We start from the raw sequence: 23806 nt of genomic DNA, 5'->3' as shown, positions 1-23806 counted from the left end.
GGAAAATACCAGTAGTAACTGTGCAAGTGTGTACATAATGTGTTAAAAATGGCAATAGGATTGGGGTGTTACCTCGTAAAAAATATTGACGTCTTGAGAGACCGTCACTGTATGATTGAAACCTTTGGTGGAGGACTGACACTTTCACTCTCTTTTGTCTTATTCTGGACAAGAAGCCTACACCTCTGATTGAATAGCTTCGCTTTGATCAGACCAAGACATTTCCATGCACCCCTGACAATGAGGAGAGAGAGAGAGAGAGAGAGAGAGAGAGAGAGAGAGAGAGAGAGAGAGAGAGAGAGAGGAGAGAGAGAGAGAGAGAGAGAGAGAGAGAGAGAGGGAGAGAGAGAGAGAGAGAGAGAGAGAGAGAGAGAGAGAGAGGAGAGAGAGAGAGAGGAGAGAGAGAGAGAGAGAGACTGATTTAATGTGCTGGCATACTGTGGGACTTCTTGTGAAAGTTGACTTGACATATTTTCCTTTCATATTTCTTTATCCTTTTTGGGGGGGGGCGATGGGGGTTACAAGCTAAAGAACTGTACAAGAAATACACATTGCTACTCTAAGTAATGCTGACAACAGCACTTAGAGACAACATCACAGTTAGCAACAACATTCCCCCGCATACATTTCGTTTTTTATTTGTATTTTTCAATTCCCTACCGCATCTTATTTTGACAACAACAAAAAAACAAGAAAAGTGTGTTGCTTTGCTCTACTGTTCAACTGTTCAAATTATTTATCCATATATAAAGAAATAAATCAACTAAATTGTTTGAATAACGTACGTGACTAAAAACAACTTCTCACAGAGCTATTTCCCACTATCAATACAAAAATAGATCAACATTTTTTTAAATGTAAAGTATACAGGATGTAACAATCAAGAAGTGAGAAGTATCTTTGCTATAGTCAAATAGAACAGTTAAGTAGTGGAACATATACAGGAATTGTGATACTCCACAGAAAAAGCAAAAACCACGTACCAGCCATACTAGTTATGCACTTTGAAATGTAATACACAATGATTTAATTCTGTCCGGAGTGACCGGTAGTTTCTTTTGTCTCCTTTATTAAGTTTGACTATTCCTTTAAGTTATATGCTTTTTGCAAATTTTGGCACTGTAACTTTGCGTGAGAGTTGTGTATGTGCTCCATTTGTCCTTTACCCCTACAAGAAAGCTCACTGGATTCCATTGGCCTTTGAATGGATCCTACACTAACAGGAGGATCAATAACGGGTAGAACAAGAGCTATAGCCCAATTATCTCTCCTCTCAAAGTGTGCACTTGTTCACTTCCCTTCAATGATTTGAAAGGAAATGACTCGTATAAGAAATATGGTGGAAACTCCCACTGGCCCATGTCTCCACCAATCCAATGCTTTTATATTTGTTGAAGTAGTAAACAACTGCGCGCTTTAGGAGAAAGGAGAAACCTAGACTGTACGGCAAGTGAATGGGATTCTTGTTGTGCCACCACAGCACACAGCATCAGGGGTCAGGGAAAAGAAAAATAATAAAGAACAGATGAGTGACAATGCTATATTAGACAGATAACGGTGTGCAATGTTGAATTCAACTGAAATGGTACTGAACAACCAGATGAAGCGTTGAGATTATGGTGGCCCAGAGGGTGATTACTGTATGGTGTGCTGCACAAGGTTTGCGATGTCAAATGGTCACACCCAAATTTTTTTATTGTAATTTGACCCCCTTTTTCATGATATCCAACTGGTAGTTACGATCTTGTCTCATCGCTGCAACTCCTCAACGAGCTCGGGAGAGGCGAAGGTCGAGTCATGCATACTCCGAAACATGACCCGCCAAGCATTGCTTCTTAAAACACTGCTGTCTTAACCAGTAAGCCAGCCTCACCTATGTGTTGGAGGAAACATTGCTCAACTGACAACCGAAGTCAGCTTGCAGGCGCAAGGCCCGCAACAAGGAGTTGCAAGAGTGCAATGAGCTAAAGAAATCCCCCTGGCCAAAGCATCCCCTAACCCAGACGACGCTGAGCCAATTGAGCGGGCACTATGGGGCTCCCGGTAACGGACGGCTGTGACACAGCCTGGGATCGACCCACAGGGTGTAGTGGCGCCTCAACACTGCGATGCAATGTCTTAGACAGCTGTGCCTGGCACTGGTCACACCCATATTGATCAGGCCACACCTCGCCACACCCAACAAATGGGAGAAAACGTACCTCAAAAGCTGTTGAAGAACAGTGCATACCATTCTAGGGAAACATGTCGTTCAGTACAATCCGTCACACAACGTAGCAAATGTTGAAGCAAACTGAATGCAGGTACAAAGAACCAAGTGACACTTATCATTAGATAAGGCTGCTAAAGATCCCTATCCATCATCGTTAAACGAAGGCTCAGAATTCACTTGCTTTTGTGAAAAACTTGCTTAGTTGAAGGGAATGTGTGTTACTTGCACCTGCTTGATTGACCACCAACAATTCTTCACAACTCCAATTTGCTATTGTTTTAAAAGTAGAAGCTCAAATATCTCCTATTAATATTGTGCACTCACAGCGTCACTTTTTGGTAATATGACAACACACATCAGGAGTGCTATTCCCCAAGCACTTCCAATTAGGAAAAGTGTTGAGAGTACATGTGTAATTAAGTCTGGATCAAAACATGCCACCTTTCTAACTCTAACTCCCCACTTACATTAGGCCAGTAACGTCATTGTGAGAAACAAGCAATGCTTAAAAGTGGTATGAGAGAGTGCAGTCACTTAGCTTAGAGCAGGGCTCTCCAACCCTGTTCCTGGAGAGCTATGGTTCTGCAGATTTTCGCTCCAACCCTGATTCTAATAACTAACTGGTTGATAATCTGAATCAGGTTAGTTACAACTGGGGTTGGATTGAAAACCTAGGGGAGGGTAGTTCTCCAGGAACAGGGTTGGAGAGCCCTGGCTTAGACCATTCACTCATCAGGACAGTTTCCTCTTTTACCATTGTTAAGCCCGGTACAGGTACAACAGCTGAGACGAGACGGTTTTATGCTGTTTTAAAACAACGTTTTCTTGATCTGAGCAGTCTAGTTTTAGAACATCTCAGGTCGGCTTCTGGAGTTTCCAAGATTCAACATGTCAAACCTTGGCTAAAGACTTGAGTTGAGACAGTCTTTTTAGCCAATCAGAGAACAGTGTGCTGAAGTTATGTGTTTAGCCAAGCAGCTAGCTAGTTAGTCAAGCAGACAGCTAGCTAGCAATTTTGCTGCAATCAGTTAGCCTAGTCTCAAAGTGGGCCCTGTTTCTGGAGCATGTATTCCATGATACTCGTTTATTACAGCACCTTGCTACAACAAATGGCAATTTTGTTTCAAACTTTTATTACGTCATTGTAAAGAGGGAACGTTACTGTGGAAACAGTCTTAACTGCGTCTCTTGTATTTTTTACCTGAATGCCCCATCTTTAGTCTGCTGTTCTACAACACAACATTTTAAAATGGGCTAGTTTTTCTAATCTCGCCTCTCATTATGTGGGCTGTTGTATCTGTACCGGGCTTTAGTCTGTTATCCTATTTATAAACATGTTTATATAGGCAAATTTGGATCAGATATTTCACTCTGGGAAAGGGATTAGGCAAGCGCTAGTCAACAATCATCAGACAAGATGCAGTTTTTCTAAACAAGTTGCCACACTTGCAGAAAATTAGCCAGCTGTATGTTGGTCTTGACTCAAAGTGAACCTGTGTATAGTTGGTCCCATGTTTCATGAGCTCAAATCAAAGATCCCAGAAACTTTCCATACACACAAAAAGCTTATTTCTCTTAAATTGTGTGCACACATTCGTTTAGTAAGCACATCCCTGTTAGTAAGCATTTATCCTTTGCCAAGATAATCCATCCACCTGACAGGTGTGGCATATCAAGAAGCTGATTAAACAGCATGATCATTACATAGGGAAATAAAAGGCCACTTTAAAATGTGCAGTTTTGTCACACAACACAATGCCATAAGTGTCTCAATTTTGAGGGAGTGTGCAATTGGCATGCTGAGTGCAGGAATGTCCACCAGAGCAGTTGCCAGAGAATTTAATGTTAATTTCTCTACCATATGCCACCTGAAACGTTGTTTTAGAGAATTTGGTAGTATGTCAAACCGGCTTCACAACCGCAGACCATGTGTATGGTGCCATGTCTGCTAGTAGCTTGCTGATATCATTGTTGTGAACAGAGTGTTCCATGGTGGCGGTGGGGTTATGGTATGACCAGGCATAAGCTACGGACAACGAACACAATTGAATGTTATCGATGGCAATTTGAATGTACAGAGATACCGTGCCGAGATCCAGAGGCCCATTGTTGTGCCATTCATTTGCCACCATCACGCCATCCTGTTTCAGCATGATAATGCAACACCCCATGTTGCAAGGATCTGTACACAATTCCTGGGAGCTGAAAATGTCCCAGTTCTTTCATGGCCTGCATACTCACCAGACATGACACCCATTGAGCATGTTTGGGATGCTCTAAATCGACATGTACAACAGCATGTTCCAGTTCCCGACAATATCCTGCATGTTGCTTACTTACTTTATCGTGTTCTTCTTATTTGTTATTTTACTCGTGTGCTTGTTATTTTTTGTATTACATTGTTATTGATTACTGCATTGTTGGGGTTAGAGCTTGCAAAAAAAGCATTTCACTGTAGTTGTGCATGTGACTTTAAAACTTGAAACTTGAAACTAGACAAACTAGTTCTCTGTATCTGGGCCATTCTTGAATTCTGGTGGCATTTGGGCATGGCATTGTGAAAGAAAATATACTTCATTGTTTTTATGAATTTTGGTACATCTTCACATTCTAAATCAACTAATATGGCAGCTTAATTACTTTAAATAATATTGACTAATTATGAATACATTGGGACAATTTACTAAAGTGATATGATTAAATTTAGCTTACAATGTAATTTACCTTTATTTAAATTGAGTAACACCAATGGCAGTTTGTATTTAGACATACTAGAAGGTTGTGATTAGCAGGGAATGCTCAAAGTCCTTGTATATCTTTGTAATGATCGATTTTCAAGGAATAACACCAATGGCATAAACTTAGGGACACACTGTATTTGTTATTCATAAAAATAAAGGTATTTTAAGAGCCTCCTTGTTTTTATTTATCTATACAATATGTTAAATAATTTTGTTTACTTTCTAGAGTAAAATTGATCGCTATTTCTAAATCCCCAAAACATGTCACTACAAATCTACCAGGTCATTGCTGGGAGAAGCCAATTTGCTTGCCCTATGTACTATAAACAAAGCATAAACATAAAGTTTTGCAATATGAAGGACTTGCATTATATTTTATGATTGATAAAGAGTTCAATATAAAAAACATGTATGATGTGCAACTATTTGCAATTTTAAAGGGTTTTCATGGTTGCAAATGCGAGAGCGCAAATACCACCACAATTCAAGATCTGTTCTTGATGTCAGAATGCAAGCTCACAACTCAAAACACACAATTCCTTTTTTACAGTGCATTCGGAAAGTTTTCAGACCACTAGACTTTTTACACATTTTGTTACGTTACAGCCTTACTCTAAAATTGATTCAATTTATGTTTTTACTTAGTCTACACACAATACCCCATAATGACAAAGAAAAAAGAGGTCTTTAGAAATGTTTGCAAATGTATGAAAAATACAAAACTGAAATATCACATTTACATAAGTATTCAGAATCAGTACTTTGTTGAAGCACCTTTGGCAGCGAAAGCAGCTTAAAGTCTTCTTGGGTATGACGCTAAAAGCTTGGCACAGCTGTATTTGGGGAGTTTCTCCAATTATTCTGTGCAGATCCTCTCAAGCTCTGTCAGGGTGGATGGGGAGCGAGGCGGCACAGTTATTTTCAGATCTCTCCAGAGATGTTTGATCTGGTTCAAGTCCAGACTCTGGCTGTGCCACTCAAGGACATTCAGAGACTTGAAGCCACTCCTGCGTTTTCTTGACTGTGTGCTTAGGGTTGTTTTCCTGTTGGAAGGTGAACATTCATCCCAGTCTGAGGTCCTGAGTGCTCTGGGGCAGGTTTTCATCAAGGATCTCTCTGTACTTTGCTCCGTTCATCGTTCCCTCGATCCTGACTAGTCTCTGACTCACTGCCGCTGAAAAAGAGTCTTGGTGGTTCCAAACTTCTTCCATTTAAGAACGATGGATGCCACTGTGTTCTTGAGGACCTTCAATGCTGCAGACATGTTTTGGTAGCCTTCCCCAGATCTTTTAATACATTTGCAAATATTTCTAAAAACCAGTTTTTGCTTTGTCATTATGGAATATTGTATATAGATTGATGAGGAACATTTTTTATTTAATCCATTTTAGAATAAGGTTGTAATGTAACAAAATGTGAAAAAAGTCAAGGGGTCTGAATACTTTCCAAATGCACTGTAAGTACTTAACAATGCGAAAGAGCACTGCTATTGTCAAGACAGAATGTATTCCTATTCCTCTCATTGTACAACTACGTGAGAGAATCGATGATTCATCCAGGTTTAGCATTAAACAGTGCAGATATGCGATACATACTGTATCTATCTTTGTTTCCCAAATACATGTGGAAACAATAGATGGAGCAGTAAGCACTTGAAGTAATATGGTCTCTTTCAATTACAGTACAGATTTTTGCACTGTAAAAATTTCACCCAATGTGTCCCAAGTGTGTCAAATTGTAAATGTGTTGCAACCATGACAAGATGCTATGACCCTGCAGGGAATTTCGTATCAGCTTTGACAAGTGTTCATCCTAATCAAAGACGATTTAAAACATCTGGCATATTAAGTAACACTGTCAAGTCATTTGCCATAGCCTAGACCACATAACACCACCCACCATGCCCAACCCATCAACCCAGTCCACATAAAGAATGTTTCACCTGAGCAGAGACACCTATGGGCTTAGCCCTGCCCCTGTTCCTCCTGTATTCTGTCGGTCTATGATTCCAAAAGACTGTGCCACCGGCAGACCTGCTGTCCTTTGGACTCTTTCATCTGGGTCCAGTGAGTGAGTTCCTCCTCTCCAGAGCTGTTGAGGCCTAGCGAGATCCAACCGATCATCTCCTTGCGCTTCATGCTGCGCTTGTTGTACACGGAGAGGATGAGCGTCACGTCTGACAGCTGGAAGAGGGCAACCTGGAAGACAAATGTCTCCTTGTATGTAGGGTTGGGCTGGCCATGACAGATCGACGTCTTACACTTGGACATCTCCTGGCCCATTGAGTTCAATAAGGTCAGCTTGACATATGTATCTAAGAGGAAGAAATGGGGAGAATGATTAAGGACTGAAAACTAAACAATTCTATATCTCAAATGCTGAGATATAGCTTATAGTCCAAAAATAACAATTGTGTTAATTTTAGGAAATGCTAGCATTACATAATTTTTTCTTCAAATTAATAAGTTAGATTTCTTGAGGGGTGACAAATATGAAAAAAAATGGGGGGGGGGGGGGTGACATACATAATACAATAAATGGATAAGCTACAGCACGGCAACATGCAAAACTGAACATACCCCATGGCAAAGCAATTACGGAAGCATAAAAAATTTATTAAATCATATCACTAAAGTTATTCCTAGATCATTCTTTATTCAATTACCTCCCAGAAAAACAATGTAGGGATTCAACTCCAACTATTAGAAAGTGAATATTCATCACTTACTTTATTTTGTATTTTATCTACAGGCAAAAAACCCTGAGACCACAACTGACGACATCCAAGGCTGCAATCCAAATTGGAAGAAACAGTGGCAAGCATAGCAATCATAAAGGCTTTGATCATGTTTCGCCTTTGGTCATAACCATTTTCCATAATGTTCCATATTTCTACTGCTGTGAATGAGCGGGTAAGGCATGAATTGACAGGGCTTTTATAACAATCAGTGCCAGCTGCTTTTGAATGCCTATACTGTAGCTCTTTGCCTTGAATTCAGGGGATCTCTTGCGCTCTTTGACACTACCAAAATAGACTTAATTTTATTTTAGCTTGCTGTAGAATGGCTTAAACTGTAGAACTGTTGATGTCTTAAGAGGCCAGTGGTGGTGGAGAAGTTCTTCTACCATTGTCAATGAATGACAGGGATTGTGACAACTGATTAATGTGCCATTTCCATCCTCAACTACTGTGCACTCACAACTTTGCATACAAATTCAAAGCATAATTCATGGCCTGATTCTGACTTCACAGCTTTTAGATTTGTCAGTGTAGCCAGATGTTACTATTTCTGTAAAGTCAATCACGTCTGAATTTTGTCAATATTCAGAAGTCAAAAACTCCCCAGAACACCTGCTGACCGCACAAATAAATTCCCATGTGAAGAGCGATATACTGTAGCATCAAATTAATGTAATAGAGCAATTACAATAACTTTTGGTTGACTGATGAGGTATTTTACTGTTTTATTGTCAATAGATTTTAAGAAGCTTTAACTTCACTGGGAAAGCATTTACGCAAATCTCCAGAATTAACATATTGTAAAATACAACGTTACAATACTATAATAAAACAAAATTGTATGGAGAGACAGACAATTGTTATGAAGTACAGTGGGTTCCCAAAATGATTGACATTTTTGATAAAGATAAGCAGTAATGACTGTATAAAATAAATAGTTCAAATACTGAGCTATATTGTATGCTCCAAAAAATTGGGAAATTACAATGAACAAAAATATAAATGCAACATGTAATGTGTTGGTCCCATGTTTTAATAGCTGAAATAAAAGATCCCAGAAATGTTCCATATGCACAAAAAGCTTATTTCTCACAAATTTCTAGCACAAATTGGTTTACATCCCTGTTAGTGAGCATTTCTCCATTGCCAAGATAATCCATCCACCTGACAGGTGTGGCATATCAAGAACCTGATTAAACAGCATGATCATTAGAGGTGCATCTTAAATAAAAGGACAATGAAAGGCCACTCTAAAATGTGCAGTTTTGTCACACAACACAATGTCACAGTTTTGAGGGAGTGTGCAATTGGCGTGCTGACTGCAGGAATGTCCACCAGAGCTTTTGGCAGTGAATTTTCTGTTCATTTCTCTACCATAAACCACCTCCAACATCATTTTAAATAATTTGGCAGTACGCCCAACCGGCGTACATGCAGATCACATGTATAGTGTCATGTTGGCGAGCAATTTGCTGATGTCAACATTTTGAACAGAGTGTTCCATGGTGGTGGTGGGGTTATGGTATGGGCAGGCATAAATTATGGACAATGAACACAATTGCATTTTATCGATGGCAATTTGAATGCACAGATACCGCGCCATTCATCCACTGCCATAACCTCATTTCAGTATAATAATGCACCACCACATGCCGCAAGGATCTGTACACAATTCCTGGAAACTGAAATGTCCTAGTTCTTCCATGGCCTGCCTATTGACCAGACATGTCATCCATTGAGCATGTTTGGGATACTCTGGTTCGACATGTATGACAGCGTGTTTCAGTTCCCGTCAATATCCAGCAACTTCACACAGCCATTGAAGATGAGTGGGACAACATTTCACAGGCCACAATCAACAGCCTGATCAAATGTCATGCTGCATGAGGCAAATGGTGGTCACACCAGATACTGACTGGTGTTCTGATCCATGCCCATACCTTTTTTTTAAGGTATGTTTGACTAACAGATGCATATCTGTATTCTCAGACATGTAAAATCCATAGATAAGGGCCTAATAAATGTATTTGAATTGACTGATTTCTTGATATGAACTGTAACTCAGCAAAATCTTTGAAATTGTAGCATGTTGCGTTCATGTTTTTGTTCAGTATATATTGTTTTATACTAATACAATTGCTCAGAGAAACAGATTTTGTTTAACAAGTAATACTTTATTTCTCAAAAAAGGTTGGGGGTTAAATTATTGACACCCCTAAAAATTATTTTAAATAAGTAGTCAAAAGCTTAGTATTTGGTCCCACTTTCCTAGACTACATCAAGCTTGTGACTATAAACTTTGTTGGATGCATTGCAGTTTGTTGTGGTTGTGTTTCAGATTATTTTGTGCCCATTAGAAATGAATGGTAAATAATACGATTACAATAATAATAATCGTACAAAAAAAAGTATGAAAATGTATGCGGTCATTATTGTAAGTCACTCTGGTTAAGATCATCTGCTAAATTACAAAACATTTAAATAATGTATTGTGTCATCTTGGAATCACTTTTATTGTAAATAAGATAAGACACTTCTACATTAATGTGGCTGCTACCCTGTTTACGAATAATCCTGAATGAATCGTGAAAAATGATGAGTGAGACATTTACAGAGGGTCAAAGATCATACCCCCAAGACATGCTAACCTCCTCTGTTATTGGTAATGGTGAATGGTTAGCATGTCTTGGGGGTATGATCTTCGACCCATACTCATCATTATTCACAGTTAATTCAGTATTATCCATAAGCATGGTAGCATCCACATTAATGTAGAAGTGTCTTATCTTACTCACAATAAAATCTTATTTAAACAAAATATTTTACTCTGAGTAATTATATTAGTATAAAATAATATAATTTCCCAATTTTTGGAGCATACAATATAGCTCTGTACTTGAATTATTTGTTTTATACAGTGATTATTGCTCATCTTTATCAAGGGTGTCAATAACTCCGGACCCCACTGTAGAAAATGTGCCAAAAGACTGCATTGTTTGTTGAATGGCACCAGCACTCACTAGCATATCCCATTATGATATCACACAAGTCACCAAAAGCAAAAAGTTGGCCTGAATTACTCCTAATATGGAGAAGCAAGCTATCATGATTCCCACAACCCCACATACAATGAAAAAAAGCAGGGAGCAAGGCTCAGGGCTGGACGGAGAAATACATACATGAGAACAATCAGGAATGGGGAGTAAGTGAAAAATACACACACACACACACACACACACACACACACACACACACACACACACACACACACACACACACACACACACACACACACACACACACACACACACACACACACACACACACACACACACACACACACAGACACAGACACTGATACATATACTGTTCAAAGCTTTGAATTAGCAATGTTCGGTAGCACTTTATAATAACTCCACGTAATGAAGTATTTATAATGGATTAGTAAATAGTTTATTCCTCATTTATGAATCATTACTCCCACATTTGTAAATGTTAGTAATGTAGTTATTCACACATTTATAAACAACGTTTAAAATATTGAATAATGATTCATAAGATAATTAATATGATATTTAATATAGGTCCCTATAAACCATTTACTACTCATTAGTGCACTAAATCTAGCAGATTCATTACTTACCAACAACAGCTGCAAATTCCAATAAAAACTACATAATGTTTTGAAGTTCACTTTCCTTGCTTTGTTTAACCACACTATCATGAATCAAGCAAAGAAGTTTTGTGCGTCAGAGAGCAGTATTTATTTAGTTTCATAGAACAAACGTACATCGCATTCGGAAAGTATTCATACCCCTTGACATTTTCCACATTTTGTTACGTTACAGCCTTATTCTAAAATTGATTAAATTGCTTTATTCTTCATCAATCTACACACAATACCCCAATGACAAAGCAAAAACAGGTTTTTATATTTACATAAGTATTCAGACACTTTACTCAGTACTGAAGCACCTTTTATAGCCTAGAGTCTTCTTGGATATGAAGCTACAAGCTCGGCACACCTGTATTTGGGGAGTTTTTCCCATTCTTCACTGCAGATCCTCTCAAGCTCTGTCAGGTTGGATGGGGAGTGTCGCTGCACAGCTATTTTCAGGTCTCTCCAGAAATGTTTGATCGGGTTCATGTCCAGGCTCTGGCTGGGCCACTCAAGGACAGTCAGATTTGTCCCGAAGCCACTCCTGCACATTCTTGGCTGTGTGCTTATGGTCATTGTCCTGTTGGAAGGTGAACCTTCACCCCAGTCTGAGGTCTTGAGCGCTCTGGAGCAGGTTTTCCATCAAGAATCTCTCTGTAATTTACTCCGTTCATCTTTTCCTCAATCCTGACCAGTCTCCCAGTCCCTGCCGCTGAAAAACACATTAAGGATAGTGCCAGGTTTCCTCCAGACGTGACACTTGGTATTCAGGGCAAAGACTTCAATCTTGGATTCATCAAACAAGAGAATCTTGTTTCTCATGGTCTGAGTCCTTTAGGTGACTTTTTGGCAAACTCCAAGCGGGCTGTCATGTGCCTTTTACTGAGGAGTGGCTTCAGTCTGGCCACTCTAGCATAAAGGCCTGATTGGTGGAGTGCTGCAGGGATGGTTTCCTATTAGAAGGTTCTACCATCTCTACAGAGGAACTCTGGAGCTCTGTCAGAGTGACCATAGGGACCTCAGACTGGGGCAAAGATTCAACTTCCACCAAGGCCCTTCTCCCCTGATTGCTCAGTGTGACTAGGGGCCAGATCTAGGTGGAGTCTTGGTGGTTCCACACTTCTTCCATTTAAGAATGATCTTCTTGGGGACCTTCAATGTTTCAGAAATGTTTTGCTACCCTTCTCCAGATCTGTGCCTTGACACAATCCTGTCTCTGTGCTCTAAGGACAATTCCCTTGGTTTTGGCTCTGACATACACTGTCATCTGTGGGAACTTATATAGACAGGTATGTGCATTTCTAAATCATCTCAAAGATTATCAATGGAAACAGGATGCACCTGAGCCCAATTTCGAGTCTCATAGTAAAGGGTCTGAATACTTTTGTAAATAATGTTTTTCTGTTTTTTATTTGCAAAAATTCATTTATGTATGTACAGTACCAGTCAAAAGTTGACACCTACTCATTCAAGGGTTTTTCTTTATTTTCACTATTTTCTACATTGTAGAATAATAGTGAAGACATCAAAACTATGAAATAACACATATGGAATCATATAGTAACCAAAAAAAGTGTTAAACAAATCAAAATATTTTTGTATATTTGAGATTCTTCAAAGTAGCCACCCTTTGCCTCGATGACAGCTTTGCACACTCTTGACATTCTCTCAACCAGCTTCACCTGGAATGCTTTTCCGACAGTCTTGAAGGAGTTCCCACATATGCTGAGCACTTGTTGGATGCTTTTCGTTCACCCTGCGGTCCAACTTATCCCAAATCATCTCAATTGGGTTGAGGTCGGGTGATTGTGAAGGACAGGTCATCTGATGCAGCACTCCATCACTCTTCGTCTTGGTCAAATAGCACATACACAGCCTGGAGGTGTGTTGGATCATTGTCCTGTTGAAAAATAAATGATGGTCCCACAAAGCACAAACCAGAAGGGATGACGTATCACTGCAGAATCCTGTGGTAGCCATGCTGGTGAAGTGTGCCTTGAATTCTAAATAAATCACAGACAGTGTCACCAGCAAAGCACCCCCACACCATCACACCTCCTCCATGCTTCACTGTGGAAACTACACATGCAGAGATAATCTGTTCCCCTACTCTGCGTCTCACAAAAACACGGTGGTTGGAACCAAAAATCTCAAATTTGGACTCATCAGACCAAAGGACAGATTTCCACCGGTCTAATGTCCATTGCTCGTGTTTCTTGGCCCAAGCAAGTCTCTTATTTTTATTGGTGTCCTTTAGTTGTGGTTTCTTTGCGGCAATTCGACCATGAAGGCCTGATTCACGCAGTCTCCTCTGAACAGTTGATGTTGAGATATGTCTGTTACTTTTATTTATTTGGGCTGCAATTTCTGAGGATGGTAACTCTAATGAACTTGTCCTCTGCAGCAGAGGTAACTCTGGACTTTCTTTCCTGTGGTGGTCATCATGACAGCCAGTTACATAATATCACTTGATGGTTTTGCAACTGCACTTGAAGAAACTTTCAAAGTTCTTGAAATTTTGCAGCTTGACTGACCTTTATGTCTTAAAGTAATGATGGACTGTTGTTTCTCATTGTTCTTGCCATAATATGGACCTGGTCTTTTACCAAATAGGGCTATCTTCTGTATACCACCCCTACCTTGTCACAACACAACTGACTGGCTCAAATGCAGGAAATTCCACAAATGTAGGCCCACCTGTTAATTGAAATGCATTACAGGTGACTACCTCATGAAGCTGGTTGAGAGATTGCCAAGACTGTGCAAAGCTGTCATCAAGGCAAAGGGTGGCTACTTTGAATAATCTCAAATATAAAATATATTTTTATTTGTTTTACACTTTCTTGGTTACTACATGATTCCATATGTGTTATATGTCTTCACTACTATTCTACAATGTAGAACATAGTAAAAATAAAGAAAAACTCTGGAATGAGTACGTGTTTCCAAACGTTTGACTGGTACTGTATATATATTTTTATGCAAAAGCGAAAATAGTTGTTGCATAAGTATTCAGCCCCTTTGTCTAGGCAAGCCTAGTTCAGGAGTCAAGTTTGGCTTAACAAAATCACATAATAAGTTATATGGTCTCACTCTGTGTGAAATAATAGGGGTTGACATGATTTTGAGTGACTAAACCTTTCTCTGTCCCCATACATACATCTGTAAGGTCCCTCAGTCAGGTATTTAATACTAAGCACATATTTAACTACAAAGACCAGGGAGCTTTTTGAAAGCCTCAAAAAGAAAGGCAGGGATTGGTGGATGGGTAACAATAACAAAATTAGACAATGAATATCTGTTTAATCATGGTCAAGTTAATAATTATGATGTGGATTATGTATTAAACCACCCAGACACATAAAAGATAAAGTGTCCTTCTGAACTGATCTTCAGAACAGGAATTAAACTGTTCAGGGATGTTATCATGAGGCCATTGGTGATTTTAAAACAGCTACAGAGTTCAATGGCTTAATGGGAGAAAACTGAGGATGGATCAATAACATTCTAGTTACTCCACAATAATGACCTACATGAGAGTGAAAAGAAGAATACAAATATACAGAAAAAACATATTCCAAAACATGCATCTTGTATGCAACAAGGCATTAAAGTAATATTGTATGAAAACACAGCAAAGGAATACACTTTTTGGCCTAAATGCAACGCCTTATGTTTTTGGCGAATCCAACAAAACACATCACTGAATAACTGCCTCCTTACTTACAAGCATGCATCACGGTATGGGTACGCTTGACATCGGCAAACACTGGGGAGAGTTTTAGGATAAAAATGAACATAATGGAGCTAAGCACAGGCAAAATACTAGAGGAACCTTCAGCAGGACAATAACCTACAACACAAGGCCAAATCTACACTGGAGTTGCTTACCAAGGACACCGTGAATGTTCCTGAGTGGAAAAGTAAGTCTTGACTTAATTCTCCTTGAAAATCTGTCGCAAGACTTGAGCATTGCTGTCTAGCCATGATCCCCAACATCTTGACAGAGCTTGAATAGTTTTTTAAATAATATTTTACAATCCAGGTGTGCTATTGTCCTATATGCTTATCCAAGAGGACTCACAGCTGTAATCGATGCAAAAGGTGTTTCTAACATGTATTGACTCAGGGAGCTGAATACTTATGCAATGACTATATTTTAGTTATTTCATTATATATATATATATATATATATACAGTTGAAGTCGGAAGTTTACATATACCTTAGCCAAATACATTTAAACTCAGTTTTTCACAATTCCTGACATTTAATCCTTGTAAAAATTCCCTGTGTTAGGTCAGTTAAGATTACCACGTTATTTGAAGAATGTGAAATGTCAGAATAATAGTAGAGAGAATTATTTATATAAGCTTTAATTTCTTTCATCACATTCCCAGTGGGTCAGAAGTTTACATACACTCAATTTGTGTGTATGTAAACAATGCCTTTAAATTGTTTAACATTGCCTTTAAATTGTTTAACTTGGGTCAAACGTTTCGGGTAGCCTTCCACAAGCTTCCCACAACAAGTTGGGTGAATTTTGGCCCATTCCTCCTGACAGAGCTGGTGTAACTGAGTCAGGCCTCCTTGCTCGCACGGGCTTTTTTAGTTCTGCCCACAAATTTTCTATAGGATTGAGGTCAGGGCTTTGTGATGGCCACTCCAATACCTCGACTTTGTTGTCCTTAAGCCATTTTGCCACAACTTTGGAACTATGCTTGGGGTCATTGTCCATTTGGAAGTCCCATTTGCGACCAAGCTTTAACTTCCTGACTGATGTCTTGAGATGTTGCTTCAATATATCCACATAATTTTCCTCACTCATGATGCCATCTATTTTTGGAAGTGCACCAGTCCCTCCTGCAGCAAAGCACCCCCACAACATGATACTGCCACCCCCGTGCTTCACGGTTGGGATGGTGTTCTTCAGCTGGCAAGCCTCCCCCGTTATCCTCCAAACATAACGATGGTCATTATGGCCAAACAGTTCTATTTTTGTTTCATCAGACCAGAGGACATTTCTCCAAAAAGTACGATCTTTGTCCCCATGTGCAGTTGCAAACAGTAGTCTGGCTTTTTTATGGCGGTTTTGGAGCAGTGGCTTCTTCCTTGCTGAGCGGCCATTCAGGTTATGTCGACATAGGACTCGTTTTACTTTGGATATAGATACTTTTGTACCTGTTGACTCTAGCATCTTCACAAGGTCCTTTGCTGTTGTTCTGGGATGGATTTGCACTTTTCGCACCAAAGTACTATCATCTTTAGCAGACAGAACACGTCTCCTTCCTGAGTGGTATGACGGCTGCGTGGTCCCATGGTGTTTATACTTGCGTACTATTGTTTGTACAGATGAACGTGGTACCTTCAGACATTTGGAAATTGGTCCCAAGGATGAACCAAACTTGTGGAGGTCTCAGCTGATTTCTTTTGATTTTCCCATGATGTCAAGAAAAGAGGCACTGAGTTTGAAGGTAGGCCAAGAAATACATCCACAGGTACTCCTCCAATTGACTCAAATGATGTCAATTAGCCTCTCAGAAGCTTCTAAAGCCATGACATCATTTTCTGGAATTTTACAAGCTGTTTAAAAGGCACAGTCAACTTAGTGTAAGTAAACTTCTGACACACTGGAATAGTGATACAGTGAATTATAAGTGAAATAATCTGTCTGTAAAAATTACTTGTGTCATGCACAAAGTAGATGTCCTAACCGACTTGCCAAATCTATAGTTTCTTAACAAGAAATTTGTTGAGTGGTTGAAAAACGAGTTTTAATGACTACAACCTAAGTGTATGTAAACTTCCGACTTCAACTGTATATATATAAATATAGTTAGATTTTTTCTTCCCAAAAAATATAATTAAATCAATTTTAATCCCACTTTGTAACACAATAAAACGTGAAGAAATCCAATCGATGGTGGGCCGAAGCCGAAAAAAGTGAAGTTGATCGATCCCTGTTGAGGGAGGAGCAGAGTTTTTGTATATGACAGTAAAACATTCTTATGATGACAAAAATGTGTTGGCACCTTCAGTTCTTGCACATTTTCTCATAAAAAGTATATTTCAACACTATCTGCTCAGGCAAATTTGCCAAACTGCTAACCTTGGAACCAATCAACTGCTATACCTAGAACCAATCAGAACTCTCTGTAGCTGTAGGTTTTAAGAAACATTATTTTATTTAACCAGTTAAGTCAGTTAAGAACAAATTAATTATTTACAATGATGGCCTACCCCAGCCAAATCCGGACGATGCTGGGCCAATTGTGAACCGCCCTATAAGACTCCCAATCACAGCCGGTTGTCATACAGCCTGGAATCAAACCGGGGTCTGTAGTGATGCCTCTAGCACTGAGACGCAATGCCTTAGACCACTGCGCCACTCAGGAGCCCCCTATTCAATCATACACTTTGCATAGAAACCCATATAAAAACATGTAGATGTGTGTGTGTCATGTATGCTAGAATGGAGGTTTAAAAATGACAGCTGCATACAGTGCATTTGGAAAGTGTTCAGACCCCTTCCCTTTTTCGCCATTTTTTTGGTTTACAGCCTTATTCTAAAATGTATTAAATAAAAAAGAATCCTCATCAATCTACCAACAATACCCCATAATGACAAAGCGAAAACAGGTTTTTAGACATCTTTGCAAATGTATTAAAAATAAAAAATGTATTCAGACCCTTTAAACCAAGCCATGAGGTTGAAGGAATTGTCTGTAGAGCTCCGAGACAGGACTGTGTTGAGGCACAGATCTGGGAAAGGGTACCAAAAATGTCTGCAGCATTGAAGGTCCCAAAGAACACAGGGGCCTCCATCATTCTTAAATGGATGTTTAGAACCACCAAGACTCTTCTTAGAGCTTGCCACCCGGCCAAACTGAGTAATCGTGGAAGAAGGGCAGAGCTCAAGAGTTCCTCTGTGGAGATGGGAGAACCTTCCAGAAGGACAACCATCTCTGCAGGAGCAACAACATCTCAGCCGCGAAATGGTAGGCCACACAAACTCACAGAATGGGACTGCCGAGTTCTGAAACGAGTAGCGAGTAAAAATCGTCTGTCCTCGGTTGCAAAACTCACTCTGAGTTCCAAACTGCCTCTGGAAGCAACGTCAGTACAATAACTGTTCATCGGGAGCTTCATGAAATGGGTTCCCATGGCCGAGCAGCAGCACACAAGCCTAAGATCACCAATGCACAATGCCAAGCGTTGGCTGGAGTGGTGTAAAGCTCGCCATCATTGGACTCTGGAATAGTGGAAAGTGACGAATCACGCTTCACCATCTGGCTGTCCAATGGATGAATCTGGTTTTGGCAGATGCCAGGAGAATGCTACCTGCCCCAATGCATAGTGTTAACTGTAAAGTTTGGTGGAGTAGGAATAATGGTCTGGGGCTGTTTTTCATGGTTCGGGCTCAGTCCCTTAGTTCCAGTGAAGGGAAATCTTAATGCTACAGCATACAAAGACATTCTAGATGATTCTGTGCTTCCAACTTTGTGGCAACAGTTTGGGGAAGGCCCTTTCCTGTTTCAGCATGACAATGCCACCGTGCACAAAGTGAGGTCCATACAGAAATTGCAGAGAGCCTTGACCTCAAACCCATCAAACACCTTTGGGATGAATTGGAATGCTGACTGCGAGCCAGGCCTAATCACCCAACATCAGTGCCCGACCTCACTAACGCTCCTGTGGCTGAATGGAAGGAAGTCCCTGCAGCAATGTTCCAACATATTGTTTCATGTGAGACAAAATTAAAAGAATGAGTAAAATAAATCATCACAGCAAAGGAATGTAGTTTGTGAGCTAGAAAATGAACATCCTGACAGTCTGAGGCAGGGTGCTCTGCAATCCTCTGACTAACTATTGACAGGGATAATAATGTGGCATTTTTTATTTGTCAGTATGAATTAAATGGGTCCTGCCTTGATGACTGTATTAGATTTACACTACTTGTCTTATAGATTTATGTAGTCTTAAATTATTACTGGAAATAAACTGTTAGCTAAAATGTTCCTTTTTCCGGAATGACATGCTAGCTAGTGATAAAGCTATCTGCTCCAGCTAGCAAACAGCAGTTCTACTTGTTGTAACTAGCTAGCTAACTAGTAAGCTAGCTACATTATTAAGGTTGCCGTGTTCTACGTTGGGAGTAATTGTACAGCTTGCATTGATGGTATCACGTTTCTTCTGGTATACTTTACCTGATAGTTCTTCGTTCGACAAACTGCTATCTCGAGATGTCAGCAGCTGTCTACTACTGTACCTTAGATACAGATAATGTGATTGGCAGACGTGATCAGCAGAGATAGTACCATATATAGTACAGAGTTTTGATTGGTTCACAGTTTAGTACTCTACGGCGTTTGCCTGTCCAACTAGCAGACATAATAATAAGTATTTTGAAACAAATTGCAAGAATTGACATTTCCAACAAAAGACAGAGATTGATCATCTTGAAAACTAAAGCATATAGCTTGCTACGGCCCACCACCTAAAAGGGGTCTGAATACTTTTGCAAGGCACCGTAAAATTGAAATGTTGCTACATTTGCAGATAAAATTCTAATTTACTCAACCTTTTAAGTATTTTATGTGGCCTCATCTTAATTTTGGCCTTTATACGTTATACATACTTTATAAATGTTTTGAGTGTTGTTGATATATAAAATTGTTGATATATTTCTTTTAACATCCAGTGTTGTGTGCTTATTCTTTTACCAATGATATGTTCTAGGCCAGGGGTGGGCAATGATTTTGGCTTGATGGCCACATTGGGATTTCCAAATTCAGAGGAGGGACAATTTTTTTGCGACCAATTTCTTAGTCAAAAGCAATTTGCAGCCTAGAAAAAAGCAGTTACTTGAAAGCATATGGGTCCATTATAATTTATACATACTTTATATCTAGTGTTAGACATTCAAGAGTGGCCTGTAGTGTTTTGCTAACCCAAAATAATCACCCATCCCCCCCAAATAAAGTTTTTACTCAAACCTCCCCCGTATGTTGCCCACCACTGTTTTAGGCTATTTGGAGACCTTAAGGAGCATCTACCAATGGCATGTCCATATTTTTGTGAGAAATTACACTGGTCACTCAAAACATTTATAAAGTACTTATAAAGTATAAATAGTCCACACTTTAGATGAGGCCATGCAACAATGCTTAACTAATGATTATTAAATAGTTTATAAGGACCTAAATTAAATCTTATGAATGGAGTAATGATTAATAAATTATGAATAAACAATTTACAAATCCATAATAAATGCTTTATTACATGGAGTTATTATAAAGTGCTACCCAATGTTCTTCATGGATGAGTCATTTTTACATTTTAGTCATTTAGCAGATGCTCTTATCCAGAGCGACTTACAGGAGCAACTAGGGTTAAGTGACTAGCTCAAGGGCATATTGACAGATTTTTCACCTAGTCGGCTCGGGAATTCAAACCAGCGCCCTTTCAGTTACTGGCCCAATGTTCTTAACCACTAGGCTACCTGCTGCGTTATATGCAGTATGATAAGGTTAACAAATTAAGGCCAAGTATTGCCTATATCTGGTCCTAGGCAGTGATCTTTATCGTTTGTGGTTGGGTGACATTTAATATAATGGTGAGCTGTAGGTTTTTTGGTACATTTTGTAGGTTTTCTCATCTTAGATGTGCCACTGTCAAATCACAATTATTCAACTCACATTTACTAAGAATTGACATTGAAATTGTATATATTTTATTGGCAGCCTGACAACCTGCATCCATGAGAATACATTGCGACTTTCTAGTCTACTTACATCTCAGTGCAGAGAGAGAGAGAGAGTAAGAAAGAACGAAAGAAAGACAGAAACAGAGACAGACAGAGACAGATAGACAGTGTCCAACACTGATAGTTGGGAGCTGGCAGACACCTCAGTCTGCTAGCCAAAGAGACTCACCTCTGATAATATAAACCTGGCCACCTATCAAGTGTTTTAGACAACAGAACAGCCCATCTGACAACAAGGGTTGGTAAGCAGTAAGAGAAACAATGGACCAAGATGTCAATAGTTGGGGTGAGAGAGTTCAGGAGCAGACAAAACAAAGAGAGAGAAAGTGGGAACACAAACAACAGCAGGAGAGAGAAACAGGGTCAGAAGGTCATCAGTATCACACAAACTTCCTGGAGCCTCTGGTCATTTTTTGGAGTTGGAAGGGAGATGAAGGGTAAAGGGGGTAAAAACAGGGGGACAGTTTGCAGCAAGGTAGTGCTCAGACAACTTCATATGGCCTACATATTTGATAATTTCCTGAAATTAAAGAGGTACATGAACTAAATATTTTCAATTGTGGCATAATAATAATAAAACAATAGGAAATGTCAATTTTCAGGGGTGGGGGGTCCCTCGCACTAGCGGTTCTGGGGGGAGGGGGGGGGCAGTGCCCCAGTGACAACAATTTTGGACCCCCTTGTGGCCCCCCTAAATGTGGAGTATGAAATAATTTTTACATAACAAAATTTGCTATCGTTCTTTTTTTACATCCGTTATTAGACAGTGGCAATGATGATGATTATGAACATGGTCTTTTGCCTGCTAATGCCTGCAATGCAGTGAAGGAAACAATATGACAACAGTAACGTCTAATGTAACTGGCCCCTCTAACAGTACAACTGGCCCCAGCTTGGCCCCCCCAGTTGAAATGGTCTAGAACTGCCGCTGGTCCCTCGATGACATGATCTTGCAAGGAATTTGATGGATGTGACCCAAGACACACTAACCTGAGATGTAGGTAATATTATTGTCAAACTCAAGTTCATTCTTTTTGACATGAATCAAAAAGAACTATAACTTATACAATATGTTCTTCAAAAACAGAGTTTACCCTGAATGCGAAGGCCGGGATATTGGTTTTGTCCAAATACCCGTACTTGGGTTCTAAATAGCAGGGATTTTGAATACGCAAAAATAGAAAGCTTTATATTATGAACAATTTTCAAAATGTTGTATGCTTTAAATGCCAGAATGTCTTACTCATTTTGTCTTTTCATCTAGTAGAATGAACGAATAGCGGGATTCAACTGCATTATTTTATCTAACCTTTATTTATTCAGTGGAACCCATTGAGACCAGGGTCTCATTTACAATTGTGCCCTGAAGACAACAATTCAACAATATCAATGGATATTTCCAATAAAATACAAATAAAACAACAATTTATAAATTCAGCACCACAATTTCAACAATACATACACATGTTTATACTCAGTCAAAACAATTACAACTCTCATTTAACACAGAGTCCTAAACTGCTGTAGAGGCACCAGGGAATCAAGAGCCTTATAGGCCATTCCAAAACTTTTCCTAGCTCCGTGGAGACTAGTGGGACTTCAAGAGTTAATTAACCCTGTGTCACGCCCTGACCTGAGAGAGCCTTTTTTATCTCTCTATTTAGGTTTGGTCAGGGTGTGATTTGGGTGGGCATTCTATGTCCGTTTTTCTATGCTTTGTATTTCTTTGTTTTGGCCTGGTATGGCTCTCAATCAGGGACAGCTGTACATCGTTGTCGCTGATTGGGAGTCATACTTAGGCAGCCTGTTTTCCTTTGGGGTTTGTGGGTAGTTAATTTTCTGTTTATTGTTTTGTTATACCTGACAGAATTGTTTGGCTGCCATTTTCTTGTTTTGTTCAAAGTGTCTCGATTACAATTAAATATGAGCACACAACACGCTGCGCCTTGGTCTACTTCTTCAGACAGCCGTTACACCCTGTAAACGGGTTTGGTGCCTCATATTTTTATACCTTAAAAGTGAGGCAAGATAAGCTGGAAGCTTGTGCAGCGGAGCTTTGTAAACAAAAAGGGATTCATGAAGTGATCTTCCGACCTTCTGATACAGGATGCAAGGATGTGTACTGAACCTGTAAACCTGTCACTTGTGATAAAGTGAAGAGCGCTGTGGTAAACGGCATCTAAGGGTTTTAGAGTAGTGGCTGCTGCATTCTGATAGATGGTGTCACCATAGTTGAGAACTGGCAGGACGGTTGGCTGTACAATCTGCTTCCTGGTGTTAAGGGAAAGGCATGATCCATGAAAAAAAGCTCACTTTAAATCCGTATGTTTTTTTAAAGTTAAATCTTTGTCAATCCAAATGCCCTGGGCCCGACTTCCCAAAAGCATCTTAAGGCTATGTTCATCGTTAGAACCTTTGTAGGAGCATCGTTAAATCTTCGAGCTGTTTCCTAAATCATCTATGGTAACTTTACAAGGATTAGCCACACCCGTTTCAATGTTTATTGCCTTGCAAACTACAAAATAAAGCCATGTACAAACGGTAGAAAACAGGAGTGCGATATACGCAACTCAACATGAGGTAGAGTCCCATTAATGCTGTGCCAAATCTGGGTGATGACATCACAGGCATATAAAGGTCAAGGAAAGTCATACCATATAAAAAATCTGTGAGCTGTTGGCTACAGCACAC

General features: G+C 39.6%; 1 protein-coding gene across 1 annotated transcript in view; it reads right to left on the bottom strand.

Moving 5' to 3' along the window:
* Nucleotides 1-402: 402 nt before the first annotated feature.
* Nucleotides 403-23806, bottom strand: part of syt14a (synaptotagmin XIVa) — a 101005-nt gene continuing 77601 nt past the window's right edge. The window contains exon 8 of the mRNA XM_082957615.1: nt 403-7267. Coding sequence (XP_082813741.1) covers nt 6954-7267 — 314 coding nt within the window. The 3' untranslated portion in view covers nt 403-6953. The remainder of the gene's footprint in view (nt 7268-23806) is intronic.

This window comes from Salmo salar, chromosome 11 (genome assembly GCF_965601325.2).
Source record: "Salmo salar chromosome 11, fSalSal1, whole genome shotgun sequence".
NCBI lineage: Eukaryota > Metazoa > Chordata > Actinopteri > Salmoniformes > Salmonidae > Salmo > Salmo salar.
The sequence above is the reverse complement of the archived record's forward strand: the minus strand, read 5'-3'. Positions and strand labels throughout refer to the sequence as shown.